The 19212-nt window shown below is 34.4% G+C and overlaps 1 protein-coding gene across 29 annotated transcripts in view; it reads right to left on the minus strand.

Annotated features, from left to right (window-relative positions):
- The window catches only part of SOX6 (SRY-box transcription factor 6), a 600111-nt gene that overhangs the window by 340247 nt on the left and 240652 nt on the right, over window positions 1–19212 (minus strand). For all 29 annotated transcript variants that reach the window (XM_074336057.2, XM_088791655.1, XM_074336055.2 and 26 more), the window contains one exon: window positions 17869–18109. In XM_074336057.2, the coding sequence (XP_074192158.1) occupies window positions 17869–18105 (237 nt within the window). In that variant the 5' untranslated portion in view covers window positions 18106–18109. The remainder of the gene's footprint in view (window positions 1–17868; window positions 18110–19212) is intronic.

Consider the following 19212-nt stretch of genomic DNA (forward strand, 5'->3'; position numbering starts at 1 on the left):
CACATAAATCCATACTCTTACAACAAAGAAATTACTGTTGAATAAAAGGTGGTAATACCAAATTAGAAAAAGAAACTTGGCAAAGAGTCTCTAATATTTTTTCTAGAGGGATAGATAATTTTTATATAACTTTTCTTAAGAAAAAAAAAGCTCAATTTATTTTGTAATTTCCCTGAAATAAAACAGGTGCTATGAAATAAATATCCATTGAGGCAAGATTCCCAGCGATAACATCTACCAAGACGTGATGCATGTCGTTGCAGCACAACTGTAGAGATTTGAGATATTTTCCTAAAGCAGTGGTTCTGAAACCTCAATGTGTAGAATTCCCTGGCAAGTGTGTTAAAATGCAGCTTCCCCACTTCCTTCCATAACCCCAAGAGTGGAGCCCAGAAACATGAATTTTGTTGAACATTCCAAGTGATTCGGATGCACAGGTCCTTTAATTCTGATGCACCCCCACTTTAAGAAACACCAGTCCCTAAGAAGGCAATGAAATAAATGTGCATTGCCTTAATGTTATAATGCAGATATAATTATGAATAATTTTAAGAAGCCTGGTTAGCTGTGATTTTTAAAAATAGCATAAAGGACACTACTTTTCTTCTTTTGACTTGATCGAACATATGAACAGCACAAAAAGCAGAACATATAAGGCACTGAGTAAGCATTAGTTCATTCAAAGAAAATTTACTATAAATTTGTTTTATCTCAAACCCCAACCCCAGTGGCCCCACCAAACCTAATAGTGAAGAATATTTTCAAAATATTATGTAAAAGAATCTCAGGCCTAATACAAGAACTAAAGCAATGTTGATTTAGGTTATCTAAAGAGCATTTCACTGGAAATCAAACACAGGTCAAAATCTTATATGTAGAAGACTGAAAAAGTACCCAGTAGCACACAAACACAAAAAAAGTTATTAGGCAGAGTTTCTAGGAAAGACAGCAATTTTCACAAATTAAGAATATTTAATTAAGATGTTTTAGTGTCTGAGGAATAGAAAAGTTAAATATTAAAAATGAAACACGTACGCACGGTGACAGAGGTTAACTAGATTTATTATGGTGATCATTTCGCAATATATATACTAATACTGATCATTGTGTTGTATATTGGAAACTAATGTAATGTTATGTGTCAATTATACCTCAATTAAAAAAAAAAGTGAGGTGATGTGTGTCAACTAAACTTATTGTCATAGTCACTTCACAATATACACATATGTAAAATCATTATGTTGTACACTTTAAACTAATACAATGTTATATGTCAATTTTATCTCAATAAAACTTGAAAAACATATTAAAATAAATATCGCTCTGATTTTTCAGAAGGTGTTATTCAAAACTGGTTGCTCAGTGGTGGTATTAAAAGGATGTTTGATTTAAATAGTCTTCTCATGGTACTGTAACTACATATCAAATGTACTCAAATTATTGAGCTTTTGAACATCTTGTTCCCTTCCCCCAAAATGTCCTACATTCTCTTTGAGTATACACTCAATCCACTCTTCAAAGCTCAGATCACATCGCATTTCATCCTTGAAGTCCACCCTAACCATACTGGGCCTCACTATCCTCCTATTAACCCACAAACTACACATCAAATCACTTAAGCAGAACCACACAACTTAGCGTTTAATAATATACTAGAATAAATTACTCATTACTATTTTGCATGTATTAGTTACATTTGCAACTACATTTTAACTCTTGAAGGATTGGGGCCATCGCTCATGCTTCTTCTGTATGCCTCCAAAGCACAAATAAAATGTTGGCTGATGAAATTGAAACAACTGTTCACCAAATATGTCAAAAATAATCAAAACTTAAGGCTAAGGGTAAAGATTTGCTCTAATAATGACAGAATTTATTATTTAAGCAAAATAACAAGAACTGAGATATCAAAAAGGGATTCATTTAATAAAAGATGATCTAGCTACACAATGGAATACCATACGGCCATTAAAAAGAATATTACATATATTGAATATAGTATTGTTTATAGTGAGGAATAATTAGAGGCAACTTGCATGTCCAATTGCAAGGATTATGTGCAGGCATTATGGTTTTATACATATGGTAATAATTTGAAATTATTAAATATCACACTTTTGCAGAAAATTTAATTATGTGGAAATATTCATAATGTATTACTAGTGAAAAGTATGTTAGTGAGAAATATGAATATACAGTTTTTAGGAAAAAAATATATTTGCAGAAGAAAAGACACCAGAATATACAATTAAATTAATGGTCCTCTGAGTGTTGTGACAACAGGTAGTTTTTACTTTCTTCTGGCAGTTCTCTATATTTTTAGAATGTTATATCATAAATAATATTTTTAATCAGAAAGTAAATACTATTTTCAAGGCTGAATATGAATACCAAAAAAATGTCGTATAAATAACTTCTTTACAAGGAAAGACATATTAAATGAAAAAAGGACATATTGTATATTAGCACATAATCTTAATTTTGTTATATGTGTGCATAAGGGTAAATGCAGCCCCCCACAGACACACACAAAAAACTGGAAGATGTAGGCCAAAATATTTACAGTGATTTCTAAATGGTGATGATATTATTGGTAATTTTTATTTCTTTTGTTTGTGCTTATCTGTATTTTGTAATTTATCATTGATGAACATGTTGTTTATATAATAAATAAAAACAAAACTGTTTTATAAAGAAATGCTTGGAGTAAATACAAAAATAAATTTAAGAGAATAGAATTTGATCTTCTTGAAGATGTCTGGAGAATTAGTATATTATAGTCTTCCTATACTGAACCCAGAAAAAAATAACCAAGCTTTCTTGCACTGGTATTTCTGCAGTTGAGAGCTCTCAAATAACATTTTCTAATAAATCTAATTATTTAAAAAGGAATCCTGTATTAGCTAAAATCTAGATCCTCATAATTGTCTCCCATTGTTTCCTGTTTGCCCTTAAGATACACAAAATCAATTTACTCCCTCTTCAATATTAGAGTTGCTCAAATATCTTAAGGGAAGCATTAAATTAATAGTCTTTTTCTAGGTGAAACTCCTCCAGTTTCTACACCCATTTCTCCTTTGACATGGTTTCCAGACCCTTTGTCTTTCTCCTCTGATACACTCTAGTCTCTCTAAGATACACACTGTCCTAAAAACGTGTTGCCAAGAACTGGATACCAAATTCTGCATCTGCATTTTCAACAGGATGAAAAGTAACACTGAGGTTATGTGGCTTCTCCCATGTCACACGGATAGAATTGGCAGAGCAAAAATCTAAATGTAGATTTTCTGAAACCATATCCAGTCCTTTTTCCATTCCACAGGGCTATAATAAAATCAGTTATCTATTGTTACATAAATAACAATAAATAAAATTAGTTATCTATTCTTGTATAAAAAGCACCCTAAAATTCAGTGCTTAAAAGAATAATAATGATTTATTATCTTTTATGGTTTCTGTGGGTCAGGAATTCAGGAGTGCCTGGGCTGGTTGGTTCTGCCTCAAGGTCTCTCATGAAGTTACCGTTAAGTCAGTGGCTAAGGCTGGAGTCATCTCAAAGGCTTATGCACTCACAGATGTGAACATTTCAAAAGCTCAGAGCTGAAGTCTGGGGTTCCTTAGACAACTTCTTCTGTATCTGTGTGATCTCTCCACATGATGTTTACTCGCCAGCATGTTGGCTTCAGACAAGCTGGACTTCTTCCATGGTAGTTCAGGCCTCCAAAGGTACATGTCCCCAGAAAGAGCCAGATGAAAGCTGTATCTCTGTTTCTAACCTAGTCGGGGAAGTCATGCCGTGTAACTGTCAATGCACTCTACTCAGTAGCAAGTCACCAAGGCTTGCACAGTCAAGGGGATGGGAGTTTAAACTCTGCCTTTTTATAAGATGGAGTTATAATTAGATTCTCACATAGTTGCTGTGAGAAATGAATAATGTGTAAAGCACTTTGGATAGGACCTATCAAACAAGTACGCAATAAATGATAACTACTCTTATTATTAAATTCAAAAGTCCTTTGACCAGTTGTCCTTTGTTTCAGTTTTCAATTCTGAAAACACAGTCATAATAATCACTGGCACCATTTTTAGGTTTTTATTTATACTTATTCACATAAGTGGAATAATAAATACTGTCTTCAATATCAATGTTCAAAAATCACTCTTTAAGGAGCTGCATGAATCAACTTCCCTTCCTGCTGTGCAATCTAACTGTAGAGACAGATTATCTCCTCTTACCCTTTCCTCCACCCATTAGCAAGGCTGCTTCAAATGTGTTCATTCTCATTGCATTATATATGTTGTCATTTTTGTTTTGTTTTTTCATTTTAGTTATACTGCCTCTCTAATTGCAGTTTTATCCTCACTCTATTCTGCCCTCCCTAAAGATAAGATTTATTGAGATACCCGATCATAGATTTTTCCCCGATTTCTCACATCCCCCAATCGATAGCAAACATTGGTTTCCTTAGGCCTTACCAAAGCCACTCACACAAAACCCAAATCCTAAAAATGGTTCTTTCGAACACTCTCTTACTGAGACATTCCATGGTTCTCTGTGGTGTGTGCTCTCCCTACTGATATGACAAAGGAACCCAATTTGTTCAACTACAGCTGTGTTCCTGGTAGTCTGTTGATGAAGGGAACTAAGGGAAGCAATGTCTGTAAAGAAATTAAAAACAATAATAAAACCAACTAAAAGTTGTTTTGTTTATTATAAATCACCATGTACTGGCAACTCAACCATGTTAGTGATTAATATATTAAGTTATATTATACATATACTATATGTGTATTGCTTTTCCTCATTCCCCACTTTAAACAATGTTGTTGCTGTTGTTTTTTGGGGGGGTTGGGTGAACCAAAAGCTACCTGCAATTGCACTATATGAGAAGCATTCCACTGTCGTGTTATTGAGTGACTGACAGAAACGGCTTTACTGAATCTAGGTTCCAATAACGTCTTGCTAACAAAAGAAATCTAACCTTTTTAATATGTTGAAAACTAAATTGCTAACATTTATAGTTTCTTTCTCAGAGGAAAAAGTATGTTTTTCTCTAATGTGACATATTTTAAGGAAAAGCATTGGTTTAAAAAAGTTTATATAAATGAAAATACTGAGTTTGTTTCCAATTACCAACAATTTATTCCTGACAAAAGTATAATTTGCTCTAATAGTGAAATAAAGTTTATTATTTTTCTCTTTTATTAAAACTGATACTTGGTAGAATATATTAAATTTACATAACATTCTCCAAGTTAGAATAACATCATGCCACTTTATATTATTACTATACTCTCCAATAACAATAAATGTATTCATGATGTATAACATAGATTTGTTACCCCCATTTGCTAAAATATCATGAATCTTAAAATCCAAGAAGAAAAAGCATTGTTTTTTAAAATGTTACTTTGATTCAAAGAAAAAAATTACAAAAGTTTTTTTTTAAAATGGCCTCATTGCTTTGATATTTAATAAATGGAAGTAAATATAGTGAACAGAGTAAATATAGAAAAAATTTAAATATAGAAAAACTTGTCAAGTTAAACACACAGAAAAGCTTTGCATCATCTATACACTACCAGGCTCACACATAGAATCAAATCTCAAGATTCAACAGTACTCAAAAATCCAATGGCTACCCCATTTATACGTAAATCCCCTGTTCAAGAAAAGGTGTTATAATAGTTAATAGAGTATAGGATCTCTGGGCCAGATTTTCTACTTAAATCCCAGCCTTTCCATCTACCTCCCATATAACGCCAGACAAGTTAGATAATCTCTCTGTGCCTTAATTTCCTCAGCTATAAAATGGGAGTGATAATAATAGGAATACAGAAACTACCTCAGTGTTGTTGTGAAAATTAAATGAATTCATAAAACACTTAGAACCACACCTGCTACATATAAGTGTTTATTATATGATGGTGGTAGTAGTGATGGTGGCTGTTACAAATTCCCTGGCAAGTAATATTTTTGCCTCTCCTTAAATATCTCCACTAAGAGAAGATTTAGCAGCTCTTCAAAGCAGTCCATTCCATCTTTGGAGGGTTGTCAAACATTCTTATTTATAGGAATATGAATCCTAGTCCTTTAACCCATGGAAACATTTCCATCCCATGGAAACATTTAGAACAGCAGCACTTTCAAAGCACACACACACACACACACACACACACACACACACACACACACACACCTATGATAGCACCCTTGTATCTTTTGGTTTTTCATGCAAAATACCCGTTTTCTTCACTTCTTCTTCCTAGGATGTGGTTCAGCCACCCTGATCATCCTCCCCTGAGTCTGTTCCAATTTGTTTCTCTATCTCGCTTAAAATAACAGTGTCCTGAACTGATGTGCTCAACATGGTCTAAACAAGGAAGAATTAATCACCTCAGGGATATCATACTCTAAAGATCTAATGCCATGGGACAGGCAGCCTCACAGATGACAATACTTTGCAACTTTTCACTAATGGTTCCATTTCCAGGCTAGGCTAAATAGGCTAAGACAAATTTAACCCTGAAACCAAGAAAGTTAGAAGTAGCAAGAGACTTGGTGATTATAGTCCAAATTTTTAACTTTTGAGATAAGGAAACTGAAGTCAGGAGATAAAAAGTGACTTCCCTAAAATCACAGAGTAAATCAGTGGCAGAGATGAATATAGGCATTCTATGAGGTAACATCCTTTCCTCTATATTATATTTCTTTTAAATAACCCCAGGAAAAATATTTCCACTGAATCAAAAGAACATGTTTTTGCTGTTTGTTTGTTTTTGTTTTTGTTTTTGTTTGTTTTTTGGGTTTTATATATATATATAGGGCATTAGGGAAGAAGGAGTACGATTATGCAGAAGTTAGCGAAGTGTAATTGGACAAGTTCTTCAAGAATTTTCTATGCATGGAGTCTCAAATAATTCCATAGAGGTTTGTTTAAGAAGTAACTGCTTACTCTAGTGTCAAGTTTATTCTCCATATGCTCTCCTCCATTATAGTTGTTTTCCTTTCCTCCCTGTTTGAGAGACACCAGCACACTTAAAAAATTAGATATGCGTGTCTTTCATATGTAATCAGCAGAGCAGCTAGTATGCTTTAAGTGAATTGAAAGCTATGGTGGAAGCTTAAATTGTATGTACATCACAAAATCCAGATATCGGTCAGGTCATCCATTTGCATAAGCATCATCCAAATGAGAAATAATGAAGAGATCTTTGAGGTAGTGGACAAACCCCAGACATCAGAATTAAGAATCTGAAGCAAAGGAGGTGAAGTAACCCCTCCACCACCCCCACCACCCTCTACTGAAACAGGGAAATAGCCTTAAAAATAGGAAAGTCAAGGTACCAGGGACCTATTGTATGACACTAAGTGTTGGTAGAAAAAAGGAGTGCTTGTAGTATGACACAAGTAATCTGTTGAAATGCTGTTTAATCCAGTTTCTGGGAAACGTGTCCTTAATTCAAGACAGAAATTGGGGCCACTGTGGAGGAGAAGACTCTATAATCTTTCAAGGGTATGAGTAGCTTCAGTGAAAATAGAAAATAAGATATAAAACTCAGGAAAAATGCAAGGTAGTTGTGATCCACTAGGAGAAGAGGTAGCAATGAGGCCCCCAGAAACAAAGATAGATGTGATTATTTACCTATGTCTTGGGTGTCTATTTTTAAATGATGAGGCTGGAGTCACAGAAATAGGTCAGACTATGCTCTTCATACCTCACAAATCTTAACATTTTAAGTACAATTTTAAGCCCAATCAAGGTCTCTCAAACCCATTTGTTCCTTAATAGATATTCTGCTCTACTAACAGTAAAGTCCTTTCATGGCCCAGTTTGCCTGGGAACAGCGACTAGAGAGCAGATTGCTCTGAATGTCATACATGCGAAGCACTTGTGGCCACTCTGTGAACGCAATCATCTCTTCTCTTCACTGAGCTCCTGCCGTAAGTATAAAACAACTATCTAGCTATTATCTATCTATCTATCTATCTATCTATCTATCTATCTATCTATCTATCTATCATCTATCTATCTATCATCTATCATCTATCATTATCTTTTTTCTATCTCTCTCTCTCTCTCTGTATTTACATTTCCAGGGAAAGGGAAGCGAGGCACCAAAATGTCACCAATTTATCACAAAGCGGCAAATAGAAGTCTAATTCTGTCATCAGGTGCCCCCAATGTCTGGAAGATGTGCATTGCTCTATCTGAAGACAACACACAGCCTTGGACAATGGCTTAGTTACAATCATGGAGGCCACGCGTTCTCTCTGGAGGTGTGAATTTTTATTTTCCTCTTAACTTTCAAATACCCCAAAACTCAGATTCAGACTAATTTCTTGTCCTACTGTGTCATTCCTCATGGATCCAAGAGAACAGCTAAAACGAGAGCTGAACACTAATCTTACAATAAATAAACTACAATCAACTTCACATACAAAACACATCAGTATGAGAACAAAACAAATTAGTGCTATCGTTGGTAGAAGCGTACAGGTACAAAATAAGTTAATACTATTGAAGGCTTACTATCAACTCTGAATTCAAGAGCAAAAATGTTCTCAATTTATTCATGGATTGCATTAGCTTAATCCTGGCTAACCAGTGCTTATGGAAAAAATTACTAATTTACCACTAAAACTAATCAAAAAGTTCCTAAGTAACAGTAATTGCCAAAAATGTTCTAATTTTTCTTGTGTTTCTAAGTAAACGAGTCTCTTCTATTATAGTACCATAATCTGTCTATGCTTGAATGAGAGCACATTTCTTCCCAGAAGTTTGATGAACTTGAGAATATTGAATTCTAGGTACTCTCAGAACACTGGCAGGGAAAATAAATCAGAGTTAAATTATAGTGAAAGTAAAAGTTTACAAAATAATTTTCAATCATTTTATTAAATAATGCTTTCCATTTTCTAGAGTGCTAATGAATTATAAAGAAGATAGATGAAATGCATAAATATTCTAATTTTTCTAATTTTTACCTGATTGTAAAATTTTATTAGCAAAGGTTTGTTATTTACACTGTGGATTTGAGAATGTGGTTTACAAAGAGATATATTATTGAACTCAGTTTGCATCACCTAGAAAAATAATGCCTGGAGGTCATGGGAATGATATATTCCCAATACCAAAACAATATTTAGAAGGTTAATAGCATAAAAAATAAATATGGCATCACCTTGAAAACTATATTAACAAAAAGAACAATAGTTTGAAGTTGTTCTTCTTTGAAAAGGTTACACTTCTCTTGGAAAGCATGGAAACTTATTATTGCAGAGGACAATCAAACAGTGGGATAATTTGCATATCAAAGTAATTAAGGCACATTCGTTAGATGCGATCAAAAAAGATTAGATATGTTCCTGGAAGGAACAGAGTAGGGTCTTTCCTGCTTAATGCAGGTGTTTTAACTCAATAATCAGAGAAAGCCCTTTCAATCTCATCTCCAAATGAATGAGGGGAGCAGGATTCATTATGCAAAAGTTACCTCTATGGAAAGCAATCCTCTCCAAATTAAAGAAAGTAGATCTGGGGAAGTGAAAATATAATCCGTAAAGAAATATGCTTTCTGTCCAGGCATCACCATCTTATTCATGCTAATCTAAAAGGACCTTCAGATTCAGATCTCATTCTAATCATGAAAAGTTCAAATTAGTCATGTAAAGACTGCATGCTATGTAATATATGCATTATATTTTCTACATGTTACTTAGAAGCATTTCAGAAATGTGCATATTTCTTTATTTCAGTTATCGTCTTTCATTACAGTGAGGTACCCAGATCATCAGTGGGCAAGAAGGAATTCTAAATAAGAAACTATACATTATTCAGAACCACCTATAGACTGAAATGTGCTTTTGGAGTTCTGCTTTAATCAGAAAGATATCGGTGTCCCAAAATCAGCTTTCATTGGCTAATACGAACCAATTATGACTAGAAGCCTATTTTAAAAAATACTTTTGCTATGTTTAAATGCCATTTGAATCCATGAGGAAAATAAAAGCCAAGTGGTATAGGCCCGGTCAATGAAACTGTTCTGCTAGATTAGATCATACCAGATATTCTATCAGCAATCAAGTCTTATTTTAAGTAATTATCAAAAAGTCACTTTCCCTGTCTGGAAATGCTGTGGAACCCAAGCTACACTTCGGTCATGAAGGAATATTTGCAGATGGAGAGGAGACAGGAAAAGTCCAACCACCGGCATCACTATGAGATATGCCCTAGCAGCCTATTGGCGAAAGAAAGGAAAACAAAATATTTATGATCTATAAAGGTATCACATGCAAATGAAGCCAATTAGGGGAATATTGGCCGAATCCCAGAAAAGATGATCCTTATGAACATAAAAGAAGGTTGTACGTTGTAAGTGAATGTCGGTGATGGAGTTTAAGCGATTCAGATTGCAGCCAGTGCTCTGCAAACTCCAGTTACTGGAAAAATTAAATAAAAACAAACATGGCATATCCCATCTCCTTGAAAACATTCTGTATACACAATTTTATTACACTGGGGGGGGGGAAATGAAAAGATACAAGGATCTTATTTTCCTGGAACTGTCAAAATATCAAACAAATGCAAAAAGTCTCTGCATGGAGGTATCGAAGTACTGGATTTTTATATTTTGGCAGGTGCTCAGTACGCAGCCCACATAATCACATGCTGATGGTTGGAGCGTGTTAGTCAGCATGCATACCTGATTCCTTCTTGCCCAAGGGGAAAAGCCAACGATCCCAGAGCACGTTAATGTTTCTACTTGTGATGAAAGTGTTGATAATATGCTAGGTAAGTAAGAAAACTTTCCCAAAAGGTATTTTAGAAAGGTGTATTATATCATTAAGAATAATGATAAAATAACTCAAATTTTCATAGGTATTGAAATATTTCCCAGTAGCATATAAGTAATCATTTTGTTTCATTTATACAAACCAGATTTGGGAAATTTTTTTCCAAATAAGCATTATTTGAAAAAAATAGCATATTGTTTAATAGCAGGAATGAAACAGTGCACATAACAAGGGTGTGAAAATAAAAAGGTGATCAATATGTTAACATTCGACAACATTAGTTGTCCATTTCACTATCCGCATGATGCAATAAAATATGGTTTTATTTTTTGGTTCAAATTTTAAGTAAATTTCTGTCATCAAATTTCTGAAATAGGTTTAAGAAGAGACAGTACTGTATACTAATAAGTTTCACATTTATAGAAAAGTGGAAATTTCCCACAGGGCTTCCTGGAGAATGCTGTTTCATGACACAGGGAGAGATGGACATTTTCACTTTGTCACCAGAAGTCTAGGTTTGAACTTTGCTTAAATAGAATGAATTTCCAAAACCTTAAAATGAAGGAGTAGTAACTAAATTTCTTTAAAAATCTAAACCTTGCTAGTTTACGAGTGGTTTTTTTTTTCCCCAGTGCTTCGTAGACCAATCAGGTACCAAAAAGATGTACACAAACCTTGCCTTAGGTATTAGGACTATAAATTAGTTAGGACAAAGTGAACTAGTGGGTTTCCCTACACTTTCTAAACTACAGTCTCGATAAAAGTGAGGAAATAAATTTTATTCAGGTGCTGCCTTCTATCTTAAATGATTAAATCTTACCCAAAACTGTCAACAATTCAAGTTTTTAAAATCTTTTAAAAGACAACACAATTAGAAATCTTCTAAAAGTCTGTTACCACATAAAGCATGGCTGAGAAGGATTAAATCCTCACTTAAAATTCCTGGACTATATTATCATGTAATGAAAACAGCTCCAGTCCCTGAAATGGTACAAAGTCCACACCAGAATTTTTATGACTCCAAGTGAACTACATACAACTCTCCAGAGTTGATTAGCAACTTCATTGGACTGAAAACCAGAAAGGCAGAGAGGAGACATTGTTTGCAAGCAAGAAAGTATTGTTCCCGACAGTTATTTATTAAATATCTCAACATGCCGATTATTATTTTCTTTCAATTACAATAAAGGACATTATTGGCATCTTTTATTTATAGCAGAAAAATTATTTTTCAAACTTTTCTACAAGATAAAACTCACTCGGGAGAATTTAACTAGGTCTCCAAAATAAGGAGTTCTGATATTCTGGGGCTCAAAGTCCAGCAAGGTTATTTCTACTTAAGTGGACTAGTAGTTAAAATCCAGATGCATAGAATCCCATTATGGCTTCGAACATACATCCATATAAGCATGCATGTGAGTGCACACACATGCAGAGCGTCCCACCTACGATCTGTTGCCACTTTTTGGATCTTGTAAGAGATATTGTTGATGCGTTGCCCACATCCCCATGACCTACCACAGAAGTCACCTGCAAATACAGAGTGCCCAAAAAATGTATACACATTTTAAGAAAGGAAACAACTGTATTAAAATTGTGATACTCAATATATACCGATAACAAAAGATGAATACAAATCATGTGTATCCATTTTTCTGGCACCCCCGGCCGGTATCGCCCTCTTAGGTAAAAAACTTCTGTTCTCGCATGGGACCATTCTCTGTCCAGGAGCAAGACTACCTCCTACCCTTTCCCTCGTCTCAGAAACTTTATTCTTGACTAAATTCCTGCCCACACGTACATTACTTAAAATATACTCTTCACCCTCTGTGTGAATTTTGTCTTCTTCAGAATCTATGGGAACTCTTCCAAGGATAACCTCCCTAACTGTTCACTCTTCCACTTACCACCCAACTCTCACCTGCACTACTGCAACTTTTCCTAACAGGCGTCCCTGTTTCTGGTGTTACCTCCCACAATCCGTTCTCTACATGGAAGCCAATGTGATCTTTTAAAAACATAAATCAAATCATGTTAGTCTCTTGCTGTAAATCTTCCAGTGGCTTCCTCTTGCACTTGAAGTAAAGTCCAAATATCTCACTGTAGCTTGTGATGCACCCTAGTATTGGTCACCTGCCTGCCTCCTTGATTTTTATCTCATACCATTCTCTCCCTCACCCACTCCACTCAAGCGACTCTGTTGCTCAAACATACCAACCAAAAGGCTTTTGCACTTACCATATACTCTGTCTAGCTGTGTGTCTTCCCCCCAATTTTTGCATGTTTGGCTCCTTCTCGTTATTCTCATCTCAACTCAAATGTCACCTCTTCAAAAAGACCTTCCCTGGACTGTTTAAAGTAGACATCATCTCGATCACGTTTCCTTATTTGATTTTCTTCACTGCATTTATTATTGTCTGAAATTCTCACTCTGTGAAACTTCTTTATTGTCTGTCACACTACTAAAATTTAAGTCCCATGATAGCAAAAATCTTATCTGACTTATTCACAAGAAAGTCTCTGTTCCTGGAACTTAGTCGACACTATATACTCAAGTAATCTTTATCAGGTAATTATAACACAATACCATATGCTGGTCACTAACCAATACCACAAAATGTTCCTCCATGCTTGTTAACACTATAAAGAATAATACACTATACATTTTTTTCCATGAAAAATTATGTGGATTTATTCCTGCCTAACGAATCAATTCTAATGGGAACAAAAACATATTGCAGGGGACAGTGGCAATATTCCTCTGCTAAAAAGGTTTCATTATGACCCCATAATGAAAATAGTAATGATTGTACATAGTGAACAAGGACAGTGAATTCTTATTTACACTAACTTTTCAGCCTTTAAATGGACCTTGCCAATTAACACAGCATACTAAATTTAAAAGTGAACGTTTCGGTGTCCATAATATAAGTAATTATAATTAAAATCAGAGTCGAAAACTTGGTTATCTCAAATTGGCCTTTGAATGCCAATCTCTAAAATTTCTATTCTCCTACTTTGTTTATGCCATAATGAATTATTTTCCTTGTTTGAAACTGTGTGGTCTCATATTTGGTTGAAGTACCACCTCAAAATAATTAATCAGAATTTTCACATTTAAAGGTTTTTTGCTTTTTTTCCTAATCAGGAAGTGGGGATTAGCAGAACTTCTCCACTTTGTCTTTGCCCTCTCTTACAGAAAAACTCCTCTGTGGTCTTGATAGTTCAAAGTAAAACCCTTCCTGAACCCAGTAGATAAGAAACTTTTAGTGCCTGTTTCTAACTGTTTGTGAGTGAAGGCCATCACAGAAAATAAATAACAAGGGAAACTGAATAAGTGCTGATAGAATTTTTGTTGTTTTTTTTAGACTTTCTTAAATTTATTTCTCCACAACTATTTTATGGAGTTCAATTACAGTAAGTAATGGATATGATCCATTGAGGAGAACTCCAAATTTCACTTAACTTCATACAAAATCTTTTGGACTTCAAATTTATTTGAAAGTAGAATGAGGTAAAATATTTATTAAATTTACTTTAGTCACAGTCCCCCACCTCAACACACACACACACACACACACACACACACACACACACACACACACACACACTATGTAGGTTTGCAGGATGGCCCAGAAACCTAAAATCCTTCTATTGTTTTTCTTTCCTGTAAAGAAAAATTATTTGGTGATATGATACTTGCAATATAAGTCATTACAGGTCTGATTGTTACAGTTGTTATACAGTAATGAATCTATCCAATGAAAAGGGAGCACACAGGGAATTTCCAAATGCAGCTGCTAATTCCCATTTGTTAAATCCTTTTATTATACCATATAAGTACACAGCTGGGAAATACTACAGAGTGGGAGTTAAAACAAAATATTTTGTCTTCCAGACATTCAGAATACACAAAAGGTCCAGTGGAAAGCAATGTTTGATATCAAAAGAGAGTGAAAGTTTGAAAACATTTTCAGAAGGAATGATTTGTTTTAGACTAATATATCATATTTGTAAATGTAAACTATTTTATACTACCATAAATCCCATTTAATATAAATTTGGTAAGCAATTTGTTAATATCTGTTTTTTGACAAAATTTTAGATCATATAACTTTAAGAATAACTCACCAAAGCAATTTAGCACTTGCCAAGATACACACAAAATTTTACTAATAAAAATAAGCAAAGTGTTCTCTAAAGAAGTAAAATTTGAACTGTATTATTTCTCCCTCGATCTATATTTTCCAGTTTAGTTATTTTTATCTGTCCATGATTGTATTGGGAATAAAAGCAAAAATGTATCTTGAACCCATCCCTTCTCTCTATCCTGTTGGATTCCATACTATTCCAGCCACTATCATCTCTTAGCTGGACTTCTGAAATAGCCTCCACCAGGTCTTCCTCCTTTCCCTGTTTCCCTTCCATCCACGCATGTTATAGTGAGAACTACCTGTTTGAAATATTCTTAAACCCTTTAATGCTTTTCCATTGCACTTAGAATCAAATCTCACTTTCATAATGTTATCTACATGGTCTGGTTGGATATAGCCTCTACCAATTTTTCCAACCATATCTGATGCTACATTGCATCCTCACTTATTACACTCCAGCCGCAAACACTATCTTGAATTCCCTGAAACTCAGCTATATTTTTCTAACCTTAAATACGTCATTCCCTCTGCTATTTTAACTCTTTCCTCTATTCTTCGCCTGGCTAGTTCCTATCATCCTTAGGTCAGAGGGGGCATGCCTATCTAACCATTCTAAATTAGGTTTATACCATTATGTTCTCACATAGCATTCTGTTCTTTTTCTTCCTAACACATATCACAATTTTAACACACATTACAATTCTGTATTTATGTATGTATTTTTATTTAATTTCTATTCCCTCTCCTAGATATAAACTCCATGAAGGCATCATCATGCATGTTTTTTCACCACTCTACAGCCAGCACTAGTAGAATGCTGCACCCAGAGAAGGTACTACATTAATATTTGTTGAAATAAAAATAAAACATAGCCTTAATATCTTGCCAAAAAGCCAGTGACAATGACTGGATATCTATTGCATCCATGGTGTCTTGGAGGTATGAGCATAAAATGAACTATTCAAGTTCAGTCAGAAAAACAAACTTTTCCATTGCTCTGTGTGTCTGTTTTTCTGCCAATACCATACTGTTTTGATTATTGTTGCTCATACACTGGTGGTGGGAATGCAGATTGGTGTAGCCATTATGGAAGGCAATGTGGAGATTCCTCAAAAAATTAAGAATAGAACTACCATATGACCCAGCAATCCCTCTCTTGGGTATCTACCAAAAAAATCTGAAAACATTTATCCATAAAGATATATGTGTTCCAATGTTCATTGCAGCTTTACTTATGGTGGCCAAGACATAGAAATAACCAGCGTCCTTTGATAGATGATTGGATAAAGAAATTGTGATATATATATATATATATATATATATATATATATATATATAATGGAATACTACTCTGCGATAAGAAAATAGTGCCATTTGTGACAACATGGATGGATCATGAGATTATAATACTAAGCGAAATAAGTCAGACAGAAAGAGTTGAGAAACGTGATTTCACTGATATGTGGTATATAAAACCGAAAACAACAAAGGAACAAGACAAACAAATGAAGAAACAAAAACTCATAGACACAGACAACAGTTTAGTGGTTATCAGAGGGTAGGTAAGGGTGGAGTGGGGGTGGTAGATGAGGGTAAAGGGATCAAATATATGGTGATGAAAGGAGAAATGACTCTGGGTGGTGAACACACCATGTGATATATAGATGACGTATTACAAAATTGTACACCTGAAACCTATGTAACTTTACTAACAATTGTCAACGCAATAAACTTTAATTTAAAAAAAAAGAAAAAAGAAAAACAAACTTTTAGTCTTGCTTTATTATAACTTCTCTCTTCCCTCTATTCAAGGAAAACAAATCTTTCAGTGGATTTAATTTTATATTGATGATACCCTTTGAATCTAAAGTTAGTCTAGAAAAGTCTTATTTTTCTTCCAATCCCCTACATCTCACCTACTGCTCCAGAGCACTAGTTATGTCTACAAAATCATCTGAAAAAGAAAAGTGTATGTATCCATCAATTATGAAATCAAGTCTTTGAATTGGTTTTGAAACATTAAACATAGAGCAGGAATTTAAATATGTTATTAGTAGTAAAGGCATTTTAAAATATTACTTTATTTATTACAAAATAAAACTTTGCCTAATTGCCCACTTAAAATATTTTTCATTAACTTAACCAAAAGTTAATACTAAATATAAAACACAGTTTAAAATTCCTAAGCAAATAAAATATGCTTGGGTTTTTTGGTCACTTCTAGACAGTAAAAAATTGAATATTTTGGCTTAAACTAGACACTGTCACTTGCAATGGTTTCTGTTTTGATGATTAAAGGTGGAATTTAACATGGGAAAGCTGGCTAATACACTGCATGTGTTTGATGTTGTTGTTTCTACCTTTAGGCGAAACGCCTGCAGTCTGATTAAATGATACTTGAGAGCTTTGCATGTCCTTTTGAAATTAATATATGGGCACATAAGTGAGAAAAACATTATTATAAATCAAGAATAACCATTAAAAATGATAAATACCCACCTTCCCTCACTGAAGATGTATTCACTATATGACCTCATTCACATAGACATGTTTGCTCAATACAATTTTTCAATATTAATACACAGTCACACTTTATTTGATCACACCTATTCTGTGCTATTATCAAGTTCACCACCTTAAATTCAGAGACTGAAAGAATAAGATAACGAAATCCCCTCCAAAATTAAATTAAATATCTTCTGGCAAGGTGACCTAATCATGGGCAAAAGCAAAATCAAACCGTTTTCCAGTTTTTCTAAGTGACTAGTATATTAATAATACACATATGGTGGTTGTTTCATGACCTGAACACAAATGACTCTAATGCTAGGCCTTTTGAGTTTTCTTTAAACACCTCTTTGTGATGAGGCCCTACTAACGGCCACACTCAGTGACACGGGCCGCACTGGGAAAGCTCACCATTCTTTGCTGAGACGACAGAACGCTATCCCAGTCGGCATCTTGTTGAATGGTATTGACAAGTGTGGGTAGCTCCTCAGAATGAGGTTTGTTGTGCATTATGGGGTGCAGAGGCAGATGGGAGGCCACATGTTGATCACTGCACTCTTCCTTTTCCCTTGAGGTCAAATCTTGGGTCATCGCTTCCTCTCCATCAGCTGCACAGGCAAATGGAGAGGTGGCTTGCTTGGAAGACATTCTTCTGCAGAAGAAGGAAACAGCAGGGATTAAAAAGGGCTGACAACGACCCAAAAACATAAAATAAAACAAACCATCCCTTACATTTGACTAATTTGGGAAAAAAGGTAAACTCTCTAACTTAAGAGATGTTTATGATCTAAACCACTGAAAAAGGACTCTTATTTCCCCTTTGCTTTTCACTCAGCAAAACTCTTCCCAGTAATGGCTGCCTACTTTCCCTCTTCCCAATCCACACATGAAGTTTCTATGGAATAAGTTTTCGTGATGTAGAGTATATGTCTGTGTGTGTTTTTCTTCCCAGTTCTCCCAACTAGATTATAAGCTTCTTGAGAGTAATTTGGTTGGTGGCTAACAATGAAAAAAAAAAAAAAAATGAGTGAATGAACTGGCATATGAGCCAGTTTGGAGGATGATTTGTAAGTACAAACATCCAAATTTTGCTTATGCTTATGTAGGAACAAAAGGAGTCTATCTAAGAAAATATAATCAGGAGAGTAAGTAATCTATGATGGAAGTTCTAACCAAATTTGGTCCTGACTTCTTAGTTTACCCCTTGTATTATTTATGAGTGCTAGGCCTAACAGTTTAGTGTCAACGTGATCCTTTTCCAAAGACCTTCAAGCTGTGTGAACTGCTGTAATGTAACTTTTAAGTGACATATTGATTGAGTGGCTGATGATGTTAGATTAGTCTGAAGGCAGTTTTATAACATTTGAAGGAGTATATGAAATAACTATGCCTCTATTTCATATTAGGAAGTACACACAAGATTCAAAGCATTTACTATGAAAATAGTACAATTCCTACACTACATAATAGTTTTAAAACTCTTAAAACAATTACTGAACATTCATCTATGTACCCACAAGTAAACATCAACTACATTCAGCACAAGATATCCATTCTGTGCTTTCATATGCAATCAGAAAATCGGGATTATTAAACAGAATTTCAAAACTCATATAATATCACTTTATCAAGATGATTTTCTCAATAAAGAAAACATTCCAGTAAAACATTTAGAAATAAAACCACCAAACGTTTCAACTTAAAAGAAGAGGCAATTGAGTATTTTTTCTAAAACTTTATGTCATTTTTGGTTTA

This window comes from Rhinolophus sinicus, chromosome 14, assembly GCF_057876585.1.
Source record: "Rhinolophus sinicus isolate RSI-liver-muscle chromosome 14, RSI-T2T, whole genome shotgun sequence".
NCBI classification, from domain to species: domain Eukaryota; kingdom Metazoa; phylum Chordata; class Mammalia; order Chiroptera; family Rhinolophidae; genus Rhinolophus; species Rhinolophus sinicus.